The following is a 24,996-nucleotide window of genomic DNA, read 5'->3' as shown; positions in this document are numbered from 1 at the left end:
TCTCTGATGAGTGCACGTTAACTCATGCTCCTCGTTTTTGCCTCGAATAGTTTTAATCTGATCCATTCCTCATTAATCCACTCTTCCTTCAGGCCTCAACTTGTTTTTCTCAGGAGCAGCTTCTTGGACTCCTTGAACAGGATCAGGTTCTCTGATAGGTACTCTCACAGAACATTTTCTTATCCTTTTGTAATTCACATCATTCTTGGAAATTCTTATTTAATATCTGTATTTGCTTCTGGATTGTAAAAGGATAAGGGCACAGACTGCATCTATCTCTGTTTGTCACTAAATTCCTATTGAATGTCAACATCTAGCCAGAAGATTGGAAAATAACAGAAGATTGCACATTGGAGGGTATTATGAGACAGGCACAGAAGTGACACGTATCACTTCCTATCACATTGAAAGTAATGGCTAGAATTCAAACACAAAAAGAAGCGGGGGAGTCTAGTTGTGTGTCCATACTTGAGAGGAATCATGTTTGATGAATAGTAGCAAGTTTCTGGGAAGTGAGGGGCTCAGAGAAGATGGCTTTTTATCCTTCCAGAATAGACATTGGAAGTATAAATATATCAAAGGAGGAGCTATTTTCTTACATTGGCCTCGTTGTTACAAAGTGTTTATTAATCATGGTGATGTTAGACTGGGTCTCTTTTGTAGAACAATTTTTCTTTGGATCATATCCCCCACTTTCCAGGAAAGTTATAATATTGTCCCTTCTGCCTCTTGTTTATTCAATCTCGCCTTCTCAAACCAATCATCCTAGAACTTGCCGTGTTCAAGTCTCTCTCATACTGACACCAATGACAACAAGAAAAATAAGCCTTCCTAGACTCCATATTCCTCTTTTATTTATTCTCTTTCATTGTCAAGTTTCTTAGTAAAGTTATCTATAACTTATTATCCCCATTTCTGCATCTCTCAAATAACTCTTCCACCAGTCTAATATAGTTTTGGTAAAACTGCTAAAACAGCTTTTGCTATTATCACCAACACTTCTGCCTGCCTGAGGTTACAGTCCTTATCTTAGCTGATCTCTCAACAACATTCAACGCAGTTGATCATTCTTGCTTTGTTGACGTACTCTTTTCCTTTGGCCTCTATTGTGTCACACTCCAGATTTTTTTCTTATCTCTCTGGATACCTCAATTCAGTTTCCTGTGAACACTCATTCTACTCGGATGAGAAAACATGGTGGAAAAAGAAAAAAGGGTCTAGCATCTGGGCTTGAGAAATAGCAATTTTGAAATACTACTCAATTACACTTGGGCCAATGGCTTCTATTGCCATCTGCATGTAAATGACTTTTAGATTTTTTTTCTCTAGACTAGACCATTCTTATGAGCTCCAGACTTATAGGTCTAACTGCCTGCGTAACAAACAGTCTTTGGATGATGCTTTCAAAGAAGTTAAGCTCAAAGTGTCCAAAGCCAAACTCGTGATATTCTCAACCTAAATATGTTCCTTTATTACATTTTGTGTTTCAGTTAATAGCACTACCATCTATCCTGATGTGAAAGCCCTGCATCTACAAGTTATCCTTGACACTTCCCTCTTCGCTTAGCCTTCATGAAACATTTAGGAAACTTTGGAACCTATACATTTCCCTCTGCCTTTATCACCACTCCCCTATTTGTTTCCATGCATTCTAGTTTTAATTCGATTGGTTTTCTACAATGCCATATAAAATTATCTTTCCGAAAGTAAATGTGATCATTTCAGAACCACTCCACCTCAATCCCATACCCCACCATAATCCCTGCTTAAAAAGCTGTTTCTCATCGTTCTAGTTGGTCTCTATATTTTCAGCCTTATTTTGCACCATAGACTCTTTGCTCTTTGGCTTCCAGTCTCACTGCCTTTCATTCCATTTCTTTACCTCACTGAGTTCCCTTCTACAACAAGCTCTTTGGTGACATGACACTCTCTGCCCGAGATACCTTCCCTTATGCACTACTTCGTTTTTCTCTTTTAATTTCTTTTTAACATTCAGACCTCAGCTTACCCATCAATTCCTGAAAAAAGCTATTTCTGAGCTTCCAGAGCAGGTCAGATCTCCTTATTGTACAGTCATAGAACTTTCCATTCACTAATCAATTTTCACAAAAACATTTACTTCTTCAAAACTTGGGACTTATTTTTTGTTAGATATTTCTCTTTCTTGCCCAACTTCTACTCTGCCTAGAAAAATTCTACAAGGTAAAATAAAAGGTATTTTCTACTTTATGGAGGTTTGCCCAATCTTCCCAGGCAAGTTCTGCCAACTACAGATTTGCAGTCCCTAGAAATTTCTTGCACATAATCTATTATGATACTTATTAGTTAATTTCTGATTGTTTACTTGCCTTCTTCCTGACACTAATTTGTGAACTTCTGGAGAGAAAAGACTGTGTTTAAACATTTCTCTGTCTTTAATCCAGAATATTGCTTCCAGCACAAAGTAAATGTTGAATATAAGTTTGTAACATGAATAAGCCTGATGATATTCCAAATGCCTCTGCATAAACCAGGGATTTTCAGGGTTTGTTGAATCTAGCAGGTTTCTGCAACACTATTTTTTTTTTATAGCAGTCACTTTTATGGTACACAGACTTTGCCTTTATTTCATGGTTTCATCAGCCTTAGCCTTTCTGCCTTAGCATCCTGAGCATGGCTTCTCTGATGGGCTTGGATTTAATACTATAGATGATGGGGTTGAGCACAGGGGGCACAACCAAGTATACATAGGCAACAAGAGCACGTACTGTGTGAGGCAAATGCTTCCCAAAGCGGTGAATCATGGACGTGGTGATACCTGGAATAAAGAAGACAAACACAGCCCGGATGTGGGAGACACAGGTATTGAGAGCCCGCAGTTGCTCCTGGGGAGATGCCAGCCCCAGGGCTGTGCACAGGATGAGGGTATAGGACAGGAAAATGAATAGGGAGTCTATGCCCCCAGTGGACACAACCACATAGAGCCCATAGTGTATATTGATGGTGATATCTTCACAAGCTCTTCTCATAACATCAGGGTAGAAACAGAAGGAGTGGGATAAGAGGATCTTGCGAGGGCAGAAGTTAAGACGTTTAATCAAAAATGGCACAGGGAAGAGACACAAGGTGGCACGGGCCACAATAGCCAGCCCAATCCTGATGATGACATTATTTGTGAGGACAGCTACATAACGCAAGGGGTTGGAGATAGCCACAAAGCAATCAAAAGACATGGCCAGGAGCACTGAGGACTCCACCACAGAGAAGGAGTGGAGGAAGAACATTTGGACCAGGCAGGCACTGAAGCCAATAAGACGTTGGTCAAACCAGAGCACAGCCAGAGTGGTGGGCAGTGTGGATAAGGCGAGGCCCACATCAGTGAGGGCCAGCATGGACAGGAAGTAGTACATAGGCTGGTGCAGGCTGGGTGTCCTCCTCACGGCCAGGAGGATCAGGCAGTTTCCAGTGAGGGCCACTGCATACATGGAGGAGAAGGGGATGGAGATCCAGCCATGAATGGTCTCCATTCCTGGGATGCCAATCATCAGGAAAGCAGGTGGCTGGAAGAAGGAGATGTTTTCATAGGACTGTGAGGGGTGCATGCTTGGAAGGCAGGTGAGATCTCCAAAATGATGTGATTTCTTCAATATGTGCAGACAGTTAGTGGAGCCAGGATGATAGGAAAGAGCATCTAGTATTGAATCAAAAGTCTAAAAATCAAGTTCCATGACTGGTTCTATAATTTACTGATATGTATAAAAATAATAATGAGAACAATTAAATTATTAATGCACTATCTATTACAGATTTCAGGTACTTTGCTAATTTTTTGCCCAGATTTCTCATTTCATTGTAAAAATCATACTTTATTTCCTAAAACCTGCTCCTATTAATCACAGGATTGGGCCCTGAGAGTTCTGTCAATACTACATAATCTTACCCATCCTGCAAAAGCTCATTATCCCAAAGGTTGAAACCTGCTCTGAGATGATAGCATGAGATTCTATCTGCCAGGAAATAGTAACCAGGAATTAGAACATCTAGTCAGTGTCTACTTGCTGCCCAAATTGAGGATGCATTATTTCCTCGAGCATAGGGAGAAATGGAGAACGTCTGTTTGGAAAGAGACAGAGAGAATTGAATCAGATATCATATAGAGAGAACCAAGGGTGTGAGTTTATGCAGCCCCATAAAGAGAGAGAGGTCGAGAGACTGAGAGCTGTTGTATTTTCGCAACAGAGATGGCTTTGCACTTACTTAAGTCAGTTCTTCCTGAGGTCACCTGTTTTTCTTCTCTTGACTTTTGTGTGATATATTTAAAAAAAATTTTTTTTTTCTTTTTTTTATTGCACTTTAGATGAAGGTTTACAGAACAAACTAGTTTCTCATCAAATAGTAAACACATTGTTCTATGGCATTGGTTAACAACCCCATGACATGTCAACACTCTCGCTTCTCAACTCTGGGTTCCCTATTACCAGGTTTCCTGTTCCCTCCTGGCTTCCAGTTTCTTTACTGGTACGCCCCTTTACTCTTGTTTTGTTCCATGGGCCTATTCAATCTTTGGCTGAAGGGTGAACCTCAGGAGTGACCTCTACTGAGCTGAAAGGGTGTCCAGGGGCCATACTCGCAGGGTATCTCCAGTCTCCGACAGGCCAGCAAGTCTGGTCTTTCTTTTTGAGTTAGAATTCTGTTCTACATTTTTCTCCAACTCTGTCTGGGACCCTCTATCATGATCCTTGTCAGAGCAGTTAGTGGTGGTAGCCGGGCACCATCTAGTTGTACTGGACTCAGTCTGGTGGTGTCTGTGGTAGATGTGGTTTATTAGTCCTTCAGACTGATCTTTCCCTTGTATCTTTAGTTTTCTTCATTCTTCCTTGCTCCTGAAGGGGTGAGACCAGTGGAGTATCCTAGATGGCCACTCACAGGCTTTTAAGACCCCAGATGCTACTCACTGAAGTAGAATGTAGAACATATTCTTTATAAACTATGTTATGCCAATTGAGCTAGATATTCCCGGAGACCTTGGTCCCCACAGCCCTCAGCTCAGCAGTTCAGTCCCTGAGGAAGTTTGGATGTATCTATGGAGCTACCATGACCTTGCCTTGTACAGGTTGTGCTGGCTTCCCCAGTATTGTGTACTGTCTTACCTTCCACCAAAGTTTTCACTTATCTATTATCCTATTGTTTTTTCCCAACACCAACCCTCCCCTCCCTTGTAACCATCAAAGATTGTTTGTTTTTTGTATGTAAACGTTTTCATGACTTTTTACAGTAGTGGTCTCATACAATATTTGTCTTTTCTGATTGACTTATTTCACTCAGCATAATGCCTTCCAGATTCATCCATGTTATGAGATGCTTCAGAGATTCATCATTCTTCTTTATTGTTATGTAATACTCCATTCTGTGTATGTACCACAGTTTGTTTATCCATTCATCTGTTAATGGGCATCTAGGTTGTTTCCATCTTTTTGCTATTGAGAGCAATGCTGCAGTGAACATGGGTGTGCATATGTCTATTCTTGTGACAACTCATTTGTCTAAGGTAAATTCCTAGGAGTGGGATTGCTGGATCATAATGGTACTTCTATGTCTAGCTTTCTAAGGAAGCACCATAACATTTTCCAAAGAGGTTGTATCGTTTTGCATTCCCACCAGCAGTGCATAAGAGTTCCGATCTCCCTGCAGCCTCTCCAACATTTGTTATTTCCTGTTTTATTGATTCCTGCCAGTAATGCTGGGGTGAGATGGTATCTCATTGTGGTTTTGACTTGCATTTCTCTAATGGCTAGAAATCATGAACATTTCCTCATGTGTCTGTTGACTGCTTGAACGTCTTCTTTGGTGAAGTGTCTGTTCATCTCCTTTGCCCATTTTTTTTATTATTTTTATCGTGCTTTAAGTGAAAGTTTATAAACCAAGTCAGTCTGTCACACAGAAACTTATATACACCTTGCTATATACTACTAGATGCTCTCCCTCTAATGAGACAGCACACTTCTTTCCTCCACTCTCTATTTTCATGTCCATTCGGCCAGCTTCTGTCCCCCTCTGCCCTCTCATTTTTTTTCCAGTCAGGCTGCCAACATAGTCTCATGTGTCTCCTTGATCCAGTATCACTCTTCACCAGTATCATTTTCTATCCCATAGTCCAGTCCAGTCTCTGTCTGAAGAGTTGGCTTTTGGAATGGTTTTTGTGCTGGGCTAATCAAAGATCTGGGGAACATGATCTCTGGGGTCCGTCTAGTCTCAGTCAGACCATTAAGTCTGGTTTTTTAGACGAGAATTTGAGGTCTGCATCCCACCGCTCTCCTGCTTCATCAGGGGTTCTCTGTTGTGTTCCCTCCTTTGCCCATTTTTTAATTGGATTATTTGTCTTTTTGTTGTAGAGATGTTGGATTTTCTTGTAGATTTTAGAGATTAGACCTTTGTCTGATTTGTAATAGCCAAATATTTTTTCCTTGTCTGTAGGTTCTCTTTTTAGTCTTTTGGTGAAGTCTTTTGACGAGCATAAGTGTTTAATTTTTAGAAGATCCCGGTTATCTAGCTTATCCCCTGAAGCTTCTATGTTGTTGGTTGTGGTTTGTATCCTGTTAATGCCGTGTATCAGGGCTTCTAGCGTTGATCCTATTTTTTATTCTATGAACTTCATGGTTTTTGGCTCTATATTTAGGTCTTTGATCCATTTTGAGTTAGTTTTTATTTATGGTGTGAGGTATGGATCCTGTTTCATTTTTTTGCAGATGGACATCCAGTTTTGCCAGCCGCATTTGTTAAAAAAGACTGTCTTTTCCCCATTCGATGGACTTTGGGCCCTTGTCTAAGATCAGGTGACCGTAGGTGTATGGATTTACATCTGGGTTTTCAATTCTGTTCCATTGTTTGAAGTATCTATCGTTGTACCAGTACCAGGCTGTTTCGACAACCATAGCTGTATAGTAGTTCCTGAGGTCAGGTAATATGAGTCCTCCTACTTTATTCTTCTTCTTCAATAGTGCTTTACTTATCTGGGGCTTCTTCCCTTTCCATATAAAGTTAATAATGAGTTTTTCCATCTCCTTAAAGAATGTTGTTGGTATATGGATCGGTATTGCATTGTATTTGTAAATTGCTTTGGGTAGAATTATCATTTTCACTATGTTGAATCTACATGGTATTTTTTTTCCATTTATGTAGATCTCTTTTGGTTTCTGTGTAATTCATTTTTGATGTTACAATAAATTACATGAATTGTGCTGAAGCGTTTTTTGACTGAAATTTTCCTTCAGAGTCAACAGAGACTTGGGACAAGACCATATTTTCTCTCCTATTATACAGGTGAGGAAACAAGTTCAAGCTGTAGTGGCTGGCCTTTTGAGTATATGGTTCATATATTGTAGTACAGGAATTTGAATCCAGATCTGTCTGGCTCCAAGTTCAACACTCTTTCCTTTGGTATTTTCTTTAGATTAGGCAATATATGTGAAAAAATATCTGAAGTGCAAATCATCACAAGCATGGTTCTTGTTATTGTCTCATCTAACACTTTGTGTTTCTCAAAATCTTTCACTATGTTATTCATTTAATCCTCACAGTTATTCAGTGATATGGACTTTGATCCATTTTGAGTTAGTTTTTATTTATGGTGTGAGGTATGGATCCTGTTTCTAATACTAATCCTGAAGAGATTAGTATTCCTACTTTAGAAATGAAGAAATGGAGGTTCAGGGCAGTGTTTTTTTACGTTACTCTTCTTATTAAAACCCTTTAATAGTTCCTTAATACACTGTAATAAAATGCTTGTGATATGGTCTACAGAACTCTGTATGATCTAGCACCTGCCTAACTCTTCACCCTTACTGTATGGTAGCTACCACTTTCTCAGTGTCTTTAGCCACTCCAACCTTATTTCTCTTTCTTAAATAGGCCAAGTTACTTCCTCATTTTGGGGCTTTTATGTTCAACCTGGCTCTCCTTTGCTTTTCGCATGGCTAAATCCTCCTTCTTTAGGTCTTAGATATCACCAAATCAGAAAGCCGTTTAAGATGACCCTAACTTAGTAGGTGTCCTGAGCCACATTCCCTTCATTATTGTTGCTCTTCAAGTTGTATTTTATTTTACGCTTCTACACAATCTTTTAAGTTTTAGGATTGTTTATTTTATTTATGGTTTTCTGTCTCTTTCACTAAACTGTAAGAGCTAAGAATTCAGTAGTCGTATGTTTCATTCACTAATACGTATTTCTTACCATAGTACAGTTTTTGGAATACAGTAGATTCTTAGCCAACATTTGTTGTTTGAATGAATAAACGACAGAGTGAATAATCAAATCTATAAACTCATGAAGGAAAAGAAAGCAAAAGTATAGCTTTGTTCCTCTAGTCTCCAGATACTAGGATCAATGACTTGTTTGGAAGAGAAAGGGGTTTGAAGCACTGCTACAAGCAATCATGCATTTTACACTTGGGGTGAATTAGAAACATGTTTGAATTAGGGGTGACTGGTGGCGCAGTGGTTAAGAGCTACTGCTGCCAACCATAAAGGCTGGCAGTTCAAATTCACCAGCTGCTTCTTGAAAACCCTATGGGGCGGTTCTACGTTGTCCTATAGGGTCGCTATGAGTCAGAATCAACTCCACAGCAACAGTTCTTTTTTGGGTGAGGGGGAGCAGAGAAGAAATTTCCAATGAAGAGCTTAGTTAAATTTCTGAACAATGGATTCCTAAAATGTCAACAACAGATATTAAGTATTTGAGTCTATCGATACCTTACTTGGTCTCCAAGTCTGGTAGGGACTCCTGCAGACAAGCATGTATTTGCAGCCTTGCCATAGGCTTATCTTCATACGTCTAAAGTTGGTAGATGTGTTTCCTTCAATTCCTTCTTTCTGCCCAATATACCTTACATCTATGTTCTTCTTCCTGTTGTTCAATTCCTAAGTTAATTGCTCAAAATCTCATCATTTCTCTCATTGTTTCTTAGGGAAGCAGCTTGGCTGGTATCTTTGCCCTCAGTTTACACTATAACCACTCCCTCCTTTACAGATGGCTCACACTGTCTCAACCAGCTCAATTTTTCTGAGGCACCACCTTGAAACTTCACAGTCCTGCTCCACTGAATTTCACCATTATTTTTCTAGACTAGTCCGTTTGTGCATTCAGCTAGAGTTTTGTACTTGCAGTTGAGTATACCTCCATGCAAGGCCATAGGACCAGAATCTCTGGGGCAACCACAGGTGGAGAAACCCTTGGGCTCTTTCTCCATGTCTAGAAATTGCTAGAGCAACACTAACACACAGTATGAAGCAACTGCAATGCATGTCTGCTTCTTTTAATATACACAGTTAGTGAAGAAGTTTCTGACTACAGCTATTCCACTATATCACTGTATGGTGCCAGGTAACTTTACTCATTTATTGATTTAAACAATGAATTCGACAATTACAACTGGTATTACTTTTTAGTGACTACCATGCTGTGAACTACACCCATAACTTAAATATACTTACTATCTCTCGGGTCTGAAACTATAGTGTGAAGCAGATTTAATGTTCCTCATTTTTGCAGATGAAGACATTGAGGCTTAGATAAGTCAAGTATCTAGCCAGGAGACAAGGCGAAGTTATTTAATCTTGGTTCTTTTTGGCACCAGATACCTTGTTCTTCCAAATAAACAGAACAGTTTGTCACAGATGTTAGTCGGTTCCAGGCTTACTAAAAATATATCACTGTATTTTTATGGTTCTCAGTTTCCTTATCTGTCAAATCAAGAAACTGGACTAGATGCCCTATCTTTCTAACTCTGGCATTTTATGATTGTAAGATCCAGTGTTCTTGAAATAACATTCTCTTTTACTTTTCTACCTCTTTACTCTCAGTTTCTATCCTTCTGAGAATCTCCTTTCCCTAAGGTTTTCTCGTCTCCAACTTTTTGTTTATGCTACACCATCCTCTCAGCAAGCTTTTTTTCTTCCTTTCTATTAATTCATGTCTCTTAAAAACCCCATTCAGTCATTTTAAATGAGGATTTCTGATTTCTCTCCCTTCTCAATTAGTTTGAGCTTCCCAAGGATAGTTACTCTGATTCACATTGATAAGGCTTTGCTCAGCACAATCATTGGGTTTGTTAGGAATTCAGTCATTTTGATGCATGAGTAAATGAAAGATTCATTCGCTAAATCTGTGGTTTATGCTTGAGTGTTGCCAAGCACGAACATTCATAGTTTCCTACATGCCAGTCCAGAGTTTTTGTGCCTCTCTTACCCATCACCACCTGAGACATTGTTTTTAGAAACAGCCTGGAATTCTGAGCTGTTTTCCATCCATGGGCTATAAGCAGGTATCCTCTTTGATCTCTTCTCCCTTATTCAGGATATGAGACTGCCAGCTGGGGATAGCCAATGCTCAAGTCTCCTTATTTCTTTGCTATCTCTGTCTTCTGTCATATCTTTTCCTTTGACTCATCTTTTAGAGGAGGGGAGAAGGGCCGACAAAGGAGCCCTCCAGTACTCTAGACAGAGAATGATTTGAGTTTGGGCTGTGGTTACTCACCCTGACTGCTGACCCAGGCTGTTCTGTTATATCACATCCTCTATGAGCCCAGGAAGCCCCTGCAGCTAGATACTCCTTATTTATGCTGATGCAGGGAAATTCAGCCCATCTTCAGGGACACCAAACCTTGATTCATGGAGGAATTGTTTTCTGATGAGCTTCACCCTTGGGATGGGAATGTTTGGTGAGAGAGTGAGAAGGATAGAGAATGCTGGAGGGAACAGTGGGGCAGACAGAAAAGCCCAGAACGATTAGAGAATGAGCAATCAGAATGCTTTGGAGTATAGAGACTCTGATTATCCAACTCATGTTGAACTTATCTAGTATACACTTTTAACAGATGTTTATGTTACAATGGCCCATGTATACTTATTTAGCTTATTTTTAGAAACAGTGTCTTTCTATTTACTGGGAGGTGGCAGAGTTAGCCAACCCCAGAGCCAGACTGGTTGGGAACAGTAACTAGGTTGGAGACTTGGTAGGTTGTAAGAAAAGAAGCAATGCCTCTGTCATAGAAGGAAAGAGATTTTTCACCAAAAGAGCTTCAAGAACTAAAAGAATATAATGTCTAAACATGAATCTTGAGATTGCTGACCAAAGGACTGGAGATCAGGAAGTGGCATGTACGTCCTGGTTCACAGAGTGGTGATTTGCTGCTATGGGGTCTTGCATATTATTGGCTTAGACCATTGGAATTAAAAGCTATTTTATGACGATGCGTCCTTGATAGTTAGAAAACATGCACCCAAAAACCAAGGTGTGGAAGTGAAGGGGTCCTGCTAACTATCACTCTCAGTAACTGTTATCTCTTTCTGTGTAACAACCCACCCCAAAACTTATTGGCTTATATAGCAACAATATTTGATCTCTCACAGATCTGGGCATTGACTAGCTCAGCTAAGCAGTTCTCTCCCACACAGTTGCAGAGAATGGCTGGGGCTGGAACCATCTAAAGACTCATTCACACATCTGTTGCTTGGGTGCTGAGAACATTCAAATAGCTGTGGGCTGGAAAGGCTAGGACTCCTTGGCCATGTCAAGAATCTTATATACTTCTTTTCCTCATTTCATTCTCTTATAACTCTTGTTCCAGGATGAAGAAATTATCACTACACCTATTTTTCAGATGCAGAAATTAATACTCAGATCTGAGGCTCTGAGAGAGTGTTTTGCAGAAGAACACAGACAGGAATAATATCAAAGTCAGTACTAGAACCTAAGTCTTTTGATGTCCAGTCCAACATTCTTTCTACCTGTTCACAGACTGTTTCAACTTAATAAGAAGTGCTGCAACAGAGCCCATCCAATTAAAGCGTTAGCTAGACCCAAATCTTAAGTTCTATTCTGGGTGTGGTTCTGCCAATTTTAGTCTTTAGAGAATTCACTTTGACAAATCTTCACCAAAACACCAAAACACAAACTCTCTACTAGGCCATGTCTTGCTGGAGGTATGGAAGCAAATAAGAAAAAAAGTCCCTGATATGGGAGTGATTGTAAATTCATCATCACTGGGCCATAAAACAGAAGATATTAAGTGCTATATAAAGCTATAAAGATTCCTTTAGGATCCTCCTTTAGTATCCCACTTGACCTTCAGATTGGAGCATGGTCCATCAGAGTAGCACTGTAGCACTGTAGTACGTGTAGGAAGCTCATGTCCCAAATCAAATTCGTCTCCATTAACATGGATTAAAAAGAGCTGTTATTGCATAAATCCTGCCTTTCACTCTAGCCTCTATTCTCTTCTCTATTCAAATGTAACCACTTGTTCTTCCATGAAAGGACACTTGCTGATTTTTCAGTTTGCCATATTCCTTCTGCTACTATTCGTCAACTTTTTGCACACTTCTCCATATTTTCTCATCTGCATAATATGCCTCTCTTTTTTAAAGGAGCCAGCCCAGATAGAAAATCCCTGAGCCTCATGCTTCTCCTATTTTTTGTTGTTGTTTACTCATCCCCCTGTTCTTACCCTATATCCGTAACTTAACACTTATTGTAATGGCCTACTTGTTTTTTCTATGTACTCCAATAGACTATGACATTTTCAAAGACAAAACATTGGATCTTATTTCTGAGGCTTCAGAACCTTGAACAGGAGTAGAAGAAGCACTGATCAAATATTTGTTCTGATGGATGAATGATTGATACAGTAATAAGAATAATCTTTATTGGTATTTAATATATAATGGATATCACTTTACACATACGAATCCTCACAACACTGTAAACTAGGTACTATAATTATTCTCATTTAATTGAAGAACAAACCAAAGCACAGAGAGGTAAATAACTTGTCTCTCTGCTTACCCAGCCTTCTGGGTGATCTTTTGTAATGCACTTACTACACTGTATTAAACATTTACTTGTTTATGTATTTTATGTATATACTCAAATGTAAGCTTTAAAGGGCAAGGGACATACGTAAATCATTTATGTGTTTCTATACCTAGCACAGGGCCTGAAAAAGAAGGCATTGAGAAAAGACATGTAAACTAAATGAAAGAATAAATAAGTGAAAACAGTTTCTCACCATTAACCAATACCTCTCTTGCCTTTTTTTTTTTTTTCTCTCTTGCCAGATGCCCAGAATAAAGCTCTGTGTAGGACTTGATATATCCAGCAATTGTTTTCTTGGTTTACCAACCTCTTTTCAGGGCTCCAAACCCTGAAAGCATCTTACATCATCAGCTCCAGCTTTTCCCCCTCAGCACCCTGAGCATGGCCTCCCTGATGGGCTTGGATTTGACACTGTAGATGATGGGGTTGAGCACAGGAGGCACCACCAGGTACACATAGGCAACCAGGGCATGTACAATGGGGGAGAGGTGCCTCCCAAAGCGATGAATCATGGACACAGTAATGACTGGGATGAAGAAGACGAACACAGCCAGAATGTGAGAAACACAGGTATTGAGGGCTCGCAGTCGCTCCCGGGGAGATGCCAGCCCCAGGACTGTGTGCAGGATGAGGGAATAGGACAGAATGATGAGCAGGGAGTCTATGCCCCCAGTGGAAAGGATCACATAGAGCCCATAAAGAATGTTTATGGTGATGTCAGCACAGGCCTGCCTCATCACATCAGGGTGGAAACAGAAGGAATGGGATAGGAGGACTTTGCTGGGGCAGAAGTTCAGATGTTTAAGCAGGAATGGCACTGGGAAGAGAGACAGAGTAGCACGGGCCACAATGGCCAGCCCAATCCTGATGATGACATTATTTGTGAGGATAACTGCATAGCGCAAAGGGTTGGAGATGGCCACAAAGCAGTCAAACGACATGGCCAGGAGCACTGAGGACTCCACCACAGAGAAGGAGTGGAGGAAGGACATTTGGACCAGGCAGGCATTGAAGCCAATAAGACGATGGTCAAACCAGAGCACAGCCAGGGTGGTGGGCAGTGTGGATAAGGCGAGGCCCACATCAGTGAGGGCCAGCATGGACAGGAAGTAGTACATAGGCTGGTGCAGGCTGGGTGTCCTCCTCACGGCCAGGAGGATCAGGCAGTTTCCAGTGAGGGCCACTGTGTACATGGAGGAGAAGGGGATGGAGATCCAGCCATGAATGGCCTCCATTCCTGGGATGCCAATCATCAGGAAAGCAGGTGGCTGGAAGAAGGAGAGGTTGACATAGGTTTGGGAAGCGTGCATCCTTGGAAGGCAGAGAAGGTGTCCAGAAGGATATGATCTGTTCAATCTGTGCAGACAGAAGGATACTGACAGGACATCTGTCATCAGAGAGACATTTATTTTTGCTATGTAGGCTTTTGCATTACATGTAATTATTTCTCATTTTCTTAGCCCTTAACTCTGTATTATTAGCTTTTGCAGGAATTTGCACGCATTAACTTGTATGTCCTAAAAAATGCAGTCTGTGGGGAATAGTTTAGCTTCTCCAAGATTATCAGAAATTAAATAACGGAAATGAATTTAGGATTTTATTTTTTTCTAACTGTAAATTCTATACTGTTTCCACCCTATCATGTAACATCTTCATTAAATGAAGCAGTGACTGTTATTACTTTTCTAAAATGTAAACCCTGGATAAATGCCCATTACCATCGCCATTGTTCTCCTGACTGTTACTGTTATTTCACTGATACTGCATTTTGCAGTATTCTAAGTGTTTTCGTATTAGTTATCTCACTGGATTCTCACAATTGCCTTATATTTTGGACAGGGAAATGAGCCCTGGTGGTGCAGGGGTTAAGCTCTCAACTACTAACTGAAAGGTCAGCGGTTTGAATCCACCAGCCGCTCTGGCGATCTGCTGTCGTAAAGCGCAGAGCCGAGGAAACCTTATGTGGCAGTTCTACTGTGTCATGTAGGGTTGTTATGAGTTGGAATTGACTCAACAGCACACAATAACAACAACAACATAGACAAGGAAGGGAAGTAGCTAAAGTAAAAGGAAGAGATTCTTGAATCCATCCAGAGAGGAGAAAATAGTGACTTTCCCCATGAACCAGCTATTAAAACTCAAGATCTTTCACGATTTGAGAGGTTTAAGTACAAATTATAGGGCATTCTCTGTTAATCAAGTTCCAGGAATGATAAAGCACCAGGCTGAAAATAAAAATAATAGGTACTAGGAGAGTTGGTAAATGAAGCAACAATTGGTTCTCGCCAGGTCACTAAGAATGCATAAATGTTTGGGATCCATAAACCCTTTGCCCCCAGAGGATATCAGCTTGGGTCACCAGATGCCTTTGCAATCCAGACTGCAAATTCCCTTTCAGGAATCATCCCCTCACTCCAGTCATGCAGCATCCCCCGCGACTTTCAGAAGCCAGCCAAACATCTTGTTCAGCCCCTTAGTGTACCCATCTAGAGGTCTTGATTTGCCTTAGAATGTGCCTTCTTGTAAAATGCTCAAATCTAGCATCTTCTGCCCAGGCTGAGAGAACCATAGCTGCAGTGCCAAGGACTCTGAGGTTCTCTCCGCAAAGGTGGAATTTCCACAGACACCAACAGAAAGAATGAAGTAAAGATATAAATTTAAGCTCACTTACCACACCCACTGCCATCGAATCGATAATGACTCATAGCGTCCTATCATAGCATCTCTATAGGACAGAGTAGAACTGCCCCACAGAGTTTCCAAGGAGTGCCTGGTGGATTTGAACTGCCAACCCTTTGGTTAGCAGCTGTAGCACTTAACCAGTACGCCACCAGGGTTTCCTAAGCTCACTTAGGCTCTTTTAATGTTCAGGGGAGGGCAGTGGTGGTTCAGTGGTAGAATTTTCACCTTCCATATGAGAGACCCAGGGTTGATTCCCAGCCAACGTACCACACGTGCAGCCACCACTTGTCTATCGTGAAGGCTTATATGTTCCTATGATACTGAACAGGTTTCAGCCAAGCTTCCAGACTAAGATGAACTGGGAAGAAAGGCCTGTCAATCTACTTCAGAAAACCAGCCAGTGAAAACCCTATGGATCACAGCAGTCCAATCCACAACCCACCATGGGGATGGAACAGGCCTGGGCAGCATTTTGTTCCGTTGTGTGTGGGGTTGCCGTGAATCGGGAATTGACTCGACAGCAGCTAACAACAACGTCCAGGGAGCTCTGTCATAGCAATGCCACTAATTTCAGTGTTTGATGCTGGGCAACTTAGCTTGCTCATTTATCAACTAAAGGATATTTCTTATGTTCCAGACATCAGGCTCCTCATCTGTCCACTTGTGGGTAATATTGCTCAGCTTTGAAATCGATCATGTGAGAATGGTATTATTATCTCTTTCTTAAATAAATAATAATAATGATAACACTAAAAAACAAAACGAAATAGGAGGGCAGAGATTTAGTGAGTTCCTCTAGGGCTATGCTTGAAGTGACGTAGTCCAAATTCAAATTCAGGTCTGTTTGGCTTAGGCACAGTCTCAGACTGCTTGTACAGGCCATACAGATACTGGAGAACTGAAAAGTGTGGGGTTAGTTGGATCACATCATCTGGAAGAGCTTGTTCACTTCCGATATCCCAAGATAACATGATTTGAGGCTCTGCAGATGAAGTTCCTTCTTATTTTTCCAAAAATATTTTTATTCCTAATTGTGACCCTATGGGTCCTCTTACAAAGCCAATTGATTTTTATTTCGTTAATTACCCGTATCTACTTTTCTTTCTACTGATTCGAGTCACATTTCTTCAGAAACCTCATTCAATCTCATTGTTCTGATTTTAATGATTTCAAAATGCCTGTCTTATCTATAAGGCTATAATGTAAACACCTTTTTTGGGGGGGGGCAGGGAGAATCAATGACTGAATAAGTAAATGAATAATTGAGTGACTTTATTTTAATAATCCAGCTCTATAAACAGCATTCGCTTTCACCCCAACTCTAAACATATTATCCCCTGGGTGCATATGCGTAACTCATACTATGTAGTTTTTATATACTAAAGACCAGTGGCGCATCCAAATTAATAAAGTTAATACTTATTTTTATCCAGTCTTATTTGGGTTTACTTAGGGTCAAAGAAGTATTCTCTTATTTTTCCTATTCTTTTATTTTTTTGTTAAATATTCTCTTTTATTTTTGTTTCTTTGTTTTGTTCTTTTGCTAAAATTCCCATTTTAGTAGCCAGGTTTGATCGATATGTTTCCTGGTTCCCATGAAGTCAGAAAGCATTATATTAAATTCCTGAAGCCTGGAAATGAGACCAAGTTTGGTCTTCTGTTATTTTCTCCAGGACATGAAAGGGTCATAGCTATTTAAAAATTATAATTCTCCCCTGGGAAGTAGGGAAAATGTGCCTGGTCTTTAAATCATTTCCATTTTAGCACTCCAGGATTCTGTGAATCTGTGATTGTGTCTGTCGAGGGAAAGTTGAATTGCCGGAAACAGAAGAATGAATCCATCATGTTTCTCTCTTTCCCCCCCAAAGCCAAGTGCTTACTTTAAAGGCTCTTTCTCCTCAGAAACTGTGAAGGACAATCTCATAGTGAGAATTGAGACACCACGTGAATGAATGTTCATGTCACCCCCAGAATGCTAGCGGGAGTGGGATCTTAACACACCTTTATATTGTTGCCCTATTTAGAGGAGTCCCCAGGTGGTGCAAAGGGTTAACGCACTTGGCTGATACCCATAAGCTTGGAGGTTCCAGTCCACCCAGAGGCACCTCGAAAGAAAGGTCTGGTGGTCTACTTCTGAGACAATTAGCCATTGAAAACACTGTGAAGCACAATTGTACTCTGACATGCATGAGATCACCAAGAGTCGGAATCGGCTTGATGGCAATTGGTTTTAACTTAGAGAAACCAAAGGATACTAATCTGATTGGACACAGTCTGGGGAATCTGTGCCTCAGGAAATTAGCCTCCTCCACTCCCTTTCCATTATCTAGGGGCACAGACTTGCCATCTATGGAAGGCCAGGCTTCCTTACTTCTCTTCTTGCTCCTGAAATCAGCCCACCTCCCATCCCATTGTCTCCTCCTCCTGATAGCACCTAACAAAATAGAGATCTCAGACCCAGGAACCGTGTCCCCACCCTTCTAAAGAGTGAAGACAGGTATGTGTCTGGGCTCCAAATTACTTACCCTGCTTGTTGTCCCAGGCTGCTCCAGAGCTCCACATCCTGCAGGAGCCCAGGAAGACTCTGCTGCTGAGAAGTCATCTTTATACCACTGGCTGAATGCCTCTCCCCAGGGATGCCCAGAGTATATGCCACAGCAGTGATTGTCTGCTTAGTTTTTCCTGTGCAATGGGAAAGGTGTGTGTGTGGCGGGGGGCTTGTTGGTTAGGATGGAGATATAGAAGACAGGTGGGATATTTAAGAAACTGCACTGTGAAGGAAGGGCAGGGGACAGCTAGAATCATCTCTGGGTTCAAGTGGTAGCCCATTCCATTGTCCCACATATGCATGACATTTTACTGAACATTTTCATCGTTTCCCTTTACTGTGATCCTCAGTGATATCAGCTCTGTCCCTTGGAGTCACACAGAACAGTTTCTGGTCCCTTCAAATGACAACTTCTCAGGGATTCAGGTTCAGCTGTGTCTACTTTCCTCCACCCCCTTCTTGGTTTCCAGGGTTGTTCAACCTAGTTAAGCAGCTCTCGTTCCTTGTCTGTTCTCGGTATGAAATTGTGAAACCTCTGTTTGTTCAACAGCAAACGTGTATCAAGGAACCTGTGGAAATAGAGGGGGAACTAAAGGATTCTAAGAGATAGAGAGAGAGATGAATGATGGCAGGCATGTTCACTAGAAGCTCTTCTATCTCTCTGATTTTCCATCCTTAGAGATGCAGTGTCTTCCGACCTAAGGAATGCTCCTCATTGCTTTGTTCCATTTCCAGGGACCTTCTTTCATACTGATAGAATGAACTAAATCAAAAACACAAAAAGACCCCAGGGTGGGACTATAGAAGCACCTTAAGTGATTGGCCTCCAAATCCTGTTTCAACCATCCCATTGCCCCATTTTCTGCCAGTGTGCCCCACCAGCAAGGAAAGTGCCTGCCTGCCTTGCCTCTTTGGGATGATTGTGGAATGAAGGTGTCCCTATTCCAGGGACACAAAATTTTGCAAGGTGAGGCAGAACAGCGTGATATGTAATCAAATGTTTGAGTCCCTAATGGTAAAATCCATCTCAGATAATAGTGACTAGCCAGAGCGAGGCCATTCTTGAACAAGGAGATGCCTTTTTGGAACACGGGAGGCCCATTTGCTCCACAGCTGTGAAAGGTAGTATCTACTGATTTCATTGTCTGGGATATGGTGTGCACTTTGTAATTAGTTATGGGATAAATAAACGAATGAACTTCAGGATATTTAATCAGGAATTGATTCGTGAGTAGGTTTATTCAAGTAACTTTCCTGAAGCCACTTCTGTCCGATTCCTTTGCCAGATGATTGAAGAATTCAGTGTGAATCAGAACTGAGTTCTACCCTTGAGGAGCCAGGCTAGGAGATAGATACAAAGGATAATTTCAATAGCAGGTGATAGGTGCTACATGGGAGGAGTATACAAGCTGTAAAGGGAGCAAGAAGAGCAGATCCAGGCAGAAGTCACAGAGGACAGGACCTTTGATCTCATCCAGAAGGAACAAGGGTCTTCCAGTTAGGATGAATGGGGGGGGGGGAGGCAAATTTGCAGTGAAGAAAGCTGGAAGGCCCATTCCCAAGGGCTGTGCTGTTAAGGGTCCATCCCTCGGTTGCCTACATTTGAAAGTAATCTTGGGGAGGAGGGCAAGGCCCTGCTCCCAGGAAATTCATTTCTGATCAGGTCCATAGGCTCTGTGCTACATGCTTTCACACTCTTTCATTCATTCATCAATTAAAAAAAAAAAAAATTTGTTGAGCAGATAGCTTTTAGGTACCCAGCCTGAGACAAAAGGTAACTAAAACATAGTCTCTGATTTTGGCCTCAAGGATTTCACAGTCTCACTTGCAAAGATTTGTAATTACAACAGAGTGTATTAAGTATAATTGAGGGAAGCACAGCATGGTCAGGGATCACATTAAAAACCCCAGTCTTGGCTTGGGGTGCATGGGCAAAGTCCCAGTTCCAGTTTTAATGAAAATTACATCTGGTCATGAATAAATATCATTATTTTGCTTACTTTGCCTTCTAACTCTGCATTCCTGACGTCTATGGATCAGGTTATCCAAGGCCAGTCGTAGGTCTTCTCCCAGCGTTCAGTAATTGTCTGAGAGACTGTTCTGTCTCTCTTGAACTATATAAGGAATTTGGGCACGAGGATGCCAATATATGTATATATTTCTACACATATGTATTTTTCCACTCATGCTTTTTATTTTTGTAAAATTTGAATCTATAAAAAACCTTGAAAGAACATTCCAAACACTTGTATTCCATCACCTACATTGATAATATTTTTTCCACATTGTTTTTCTCTCTATCTCATTTTTGCTACACATATACACATACACTTTTTTGGCTGACTCGTTTGAAAGTAAATTGTAGACATTACAACACTTCTCAACTAAATGTTAAGCACGCAACTTCTAAAAATAGTCTCTTACATAACCACAATACCATTTTCAAATCTAAGCAAATTACACTAACCTAGTAATAATAGTCACTGGGTGGTGCCAACAGTTAACAAGCTTAACTCAAAGTGAAAGGTTGGTGGTTTGAGTCCACCTAGAGGTGCCTAGGAAGAAAGGCCTGGTGATCTACTGTTGAAAAAATCAGCTGTTGAAAACCCTGTGGGTTATAATTCTACTCTGACACACATGGGGTTGCCATGAGTTGGAATTGACGAGGCAGTAACTTGTAATAATATTGTCTATATACACTGCATATTCAAATTTCTACAATTGTCCTAAAAATGACCGGTTCGCGCTAGTATGGATTTTAAAAAGAATGCAGGTAAGTCGTGTGTGTGTATTGTTTCCCATATTCTGCTTTTTTCTCAGTAATTCCTCACAGTTAGATTTGGGTTAAATCTTTTTGTTAGGAAATCTACATATGTAATGTTGTGCCTTTATTACTCATATTGGGAGGCACGTAAGTCCGATTATACCGTCATTGGTTAAGCTAAGTTTGATCACTTACTTAAGGAAACGACTGCTAATATTTTTATTCCGAAGGTACGTTCCTCCATTTGTAGTTAATAGATAATCTATGTAGTGGTACTTGGAGACTGTGTGACTATTCTTTTCCCCAACATCTTTTAATTCTTTGTTGATTGTTGTTGAATTACATTAAACACTGCAAAAAGGTGATTTTCTAAATTGACCAATCCTTTTGCATTTACTAGATGGCATTTGTTTGTAAAGAAGAGCTTTTTATTTAATTTTTTTCTTTTCCTTTCTCCATCTGTGTTTTGAATATCACTATGGGCTCATAATTTTTTTTTAAAAGAAATCAACTTGCTGCAATCCCTTGATGTCAAAATTATTTTTAATTTTCCAGTCATGCCACTTTGGCCATTGCTATCCCCTTCAAATCATCTTCTGTGGAAATTTTTTTTTGTTTGTTTTAATTAACATGACACTATTGTCTGTGTTTTCTTTATTGCTGTGAGGCACAAGATGTTCTAGTATCCCTTGAGGCTTTCCCTGGTTCATACCTGGAATCAACCATTTCTCCAAGGATCCCAGGTTCTTTGTAGTCAGGAATGGTATTTAGAAACTGATAGGTGGTTTCTAGGTCTACTCACTAATACTAGGTCCCATTGGTTCTGGGCACTCTCAATGAACAGAGCTAAGAAACTGTAGAGATAACAAATAAAAAAAATGTGTATATGTATGTCTGTCTATTCTTCTCCATCCTAATGACAGCAACTTAATTTTAGCCTTTGTTCTCTTTTTCCTAGACTATTACAACAAGATCCTAACTGGTTTCTTTGTCTTCTTTTTCTTCTTCATTTTCACCTTTCTAATTGCTAATACACAGTTAAGCCTGTGCAACCTTCAATAATGCAATAGCCATCCATGGCTGACCCTTAAACGTAGAATGAAGGCCAACTATTTCAATAATATCTGAAAGGCTCTGCAGAGCCTTACCATAACTTTCAATTTGACCTCATATCCCTCCAGTACGCAACTGCAGACTACTCTGAGCCACACCTGACTGCTCACCCTCCTACAAGCACACCGTGATTTTTCCTTTGTCTATTAGGCTATCCCCTTGTCCTACCTTTTCTCTGCCTGACAAATCCCTCCTCACCTTTTAGCCTACTGATCTGACTCCTTTCTCATTTCTGCTTGTCAGGATTGGTAAACCCTCTCCTGGGTTGCTACAGCACTTTGTGTGTACCTATCTCGTTATACTTTACTATAATTGTGTATTACAAGCCTTTGTTCTCCAGTGGAGGAAAGAGACTCTGTCTGGTTCATTTTAGTGTCTCCAGTGCTGAGCACAAATCCTTGCACAAGAAAATACTGGACAAAATGCTTAAAAGTTGATGAGCACATGAGGTCTGAGGGTATTGATTTGCTTGTCATACTTTTGGCAATGTGTCTAGGTCTGGGTTCTAGATAAGGGCTTGCTAGATATATTTGACTACGTGGTGACATTTACCACCAGATTCTATGGTTTTTTCTTGGGTAATCAGGGGTCAACCTTGCCCCTTCGCCCTCAGCACCTTGAGCATGGCCTTCTTGATGGGCTTAGATTTGACACTATAGATGATGGGATTGAGCACAGGAGGTATGACCAGGTACACATAGGCAACAAGAGCATGTACTATGTGGGGCAGTTGCCTCCCAAAACGGTGGATCATGGACACGCCTATCACTGGAATGTAGAAAACCAGAACAGCTAATATATGAGAAACACAGGTGTTGAAGGTCCGGAGACGCTCTCTAGGAGAGGCTAGCCCCATCACTGTATGAAGAATAAGTGTGTAGGACATGATAATAAGCAAAGAGTCTACACCTACTGTGGACAGAACTACATAAAGGCCATAAAAGATATTGACAGTAATGTCAGCACAGGCTTGTTTCATGACATCTGCATGGAAACAGAAGGAGTGGGACAGGAGGATCTTGCCAGGGCAGAAGTTCAGCCGCTTAAGCAAGAACGGCACTGGGAAGAGGGAAACAGTGGCTCGAGCCACAATGGCCATTCCAATTCTGATGATGACATTATTTGTGAGGACAGCTGCATAGTGCAAGGGGTTGGAAATGGCTACAAAGCGGTCAAAGGACATGGCCAGGAGCACTGAGGACTCCATCACAGAGAAGGAGTGGAGGAAGAACATTTGGACCAGGCAGAAGTTGAAGCCTATAAGGCGACGGTCAAACCAGAGCACAGCCAGGGTTGTGGGCAGTGTGGACAAGGTGAGACCCACATCGGTGAGGGCCAGCATGGACAGGAAGTAGTACATAGGCTGGTGCAGGCTAGGGGTTCTTCTCACAGCAAGCAGGATCAGGCAGTTTCCAGTGAGGGCCACTGTGTACATGGAGAAGAAGGGGATGGAGATCCAGCCATTGAAGGCCTCCATTCCTGGGATGCCAATCATCAGGAAAGCAGGTGGCTGGAAGGAGAAGTTGACATAGGACTGGAATGGGAGCATCTCTGGGAGGCAGATGAAGTCTCCAGAATGATGTGACCCACTTCAATCTGGACAGAAAAATAAAGAGGAAAGATAAAGTATTTGAAAAGATCCCAACCACATACCACCTCTGATATCAGGTGATGTGGTTTCAAGTCCAATAGTTAGTATGAAGGATGAAGAGGGTTAAAAAGCACTCCATTTAAAAACACACTTGGAGCCTAACAGAAGATCGGCGTGATGGCTGAACAACATGATGAACATAATGTCATTGAATTATATATGCAAAAAATGTTGAAATGGAAATGTTTTGTTACACATATATTTACCACAATAGAACTCCAGAAATGAAACACACACATACGCAGAGAAACAACAACAACAAAATTCAAACCAAAACAAACAACAAAACTCAGAGAAATAGCTGTAGCCTAAAGCTGCGGACAACAAAGGTATTATCTGAGAGTGTGAAACACTGATCTTATCACATTTGAACAAAGCAGTGCTTTTCATTTAAAATACGTGAGATGATCTTAAAGTCGTTGTTAGGTGCCTTTGATTAAGTTCTGACTCACAGTGACCTTATGTATAACTGAATGAAACTCTGCCCGGTCCTGTGCCATCTTCACAATCATTGTTTGCTTGAGCCCATTGTTTCAGCCACTGAGTCGGTCCATCTCATTGACGGTCTTCCTCTTTCTCATTGAACTTCTGCTTTACCAAGCATGATGTCCTTCTTCAGAGACTGGTCTGTCCTGATAAAACTTCCAAAGTACCTGAGACAAAGTCTAGCCATCCTTGCTTCTAATGAACATCCTGGCTGTATATCTTCCAAGAGAGATTTGTTCATTCTTCAGCCAGTCCATGATATGTATAATATTTTTTGCCAATACCACAACTCAAAGGCATCAATTCTTCAGTCTTCCTTATTCATTGTTCAGTTCTCACTTGCATAAGAGGCAAGTGAAAACACCATGGCTTGGGTCAGCTGCACCTTAGTTCTCAAAGTGACATCTTTGCTTTTGAACACTGTAAAGAGGTCTTTTGCAGCAGATTTGCCCAATGCAATAATTTCTTTGATTTCTTGACTGCTGTTTCAATGGGTGTTGATTGTGGATCAAAGTAAAATGAAATCCTTGACAACTTCAGTCTTTTCTCCATTTATTATGATGTTGCTTATTGGTCCAGTTGTGAGGATTTTTGTTTTCTTTATGTTGAAGTGTAATTCATACTGAAGGCTGTAGTCTTTGATCATCATCAGTAGCAAGTCCTTCAAGTCCTCTTCACTTTCAGCAAGCAAGGCTGTGTCATCTGCATATCGCAGGCTGTTGATTCTTCCTCCAATCCTAATGCTGAGTTCTTCTTCATATAGTCCAGCTTCTTGGATTATTTGCTCCACATAAAGATTGAATAAGTATTGTGAAATGATACAATCCCGACACACCTTTTCTGACTTTAAATCATGAAGTATCCCCTTGTTCTCTTCAAACATTGCCTCTTCATCTACATTC

At 40.8% G+C, this 24,996-nt stretch overlaps 3 protein-coding genes across 3 annotated transcripts; all 3 read right to left on the bottom strand.

Annotated features, from left to right (window-relative positions):
- Window positions 1-2,624: 2,624 nt before the first annotated feature.
- On the bottom strand, window positions 2,625-3,597 carry LOC100667827 (olfactory receptor 51I2-like). The gene has a single exon (XM_003421526.3). It carries the CDS (start codon window positions 3,579-3,581, stop codon window positions 2,625-2,627), a length of 957 nt encoding a protein of 318 aa, XP_003421574.2. The 5' UTR covers window positions 3,582-3,597.
- Window positions 3,598-13,177: 9,580 nt separating this feature from the next.
- On the bottom strand, window positions 13,178-14,547 carry LOC100671134 (olfactory receptor 51I2-like). Its single transcript, XM_003421422.3, has one exon. The coding sequence runs from the start codon at window positions 14,242-14,244 to the stop codon at window positions 13,198-13,200; it is 1,047 nt and encodes a 348-aa protein (XP_003421470.3). The 5' UTR covers window positions 14,245-14,547; the 3' UTR covers window positions 13,178-13,197.
- Window positions 14,548-22,546: 7,999 nt separating this feature from the next.
- On the bottom strand, window positions 22,547-23,890 carry LOC100668118 (olfactory receptor 51I2-like). Its single transcript, XM_003421527.3, has one exon. The coding sequence runs from the start codon at window positions 23,504-23,506 to the stop codon at window positions 22,547-22,549; it is 960 nt and encodes a 319-aa protein (XP_003421575.2). The 5' UTR covers window positions 23,507-23,890.
- Between the last annotated feature and the right edge of the window lie 1,106 nt (window positions 23,891-24,996).

This window comes from Loxodonta africana, chromosome 7, assembly GCF_030014295.1.
Source record: "Loxodonta africana isolate mLoxAfr1 chromosome 7, mLoxAfr1.hap2, whole genome shotgun sequence".
In the NCBI taxonomy this organism is placed as follows: Eukaryota; Metazoa; Chordata; class Mammalia; order Proboscidea; family Elephantidae; genus Loxodonta; species Loxodonta africana.
The sequence above is the reverse complement of the archived record's forward strand: the minus strand, read 5'-3'. Positions and strand labels throughout refer to the sequence as shown.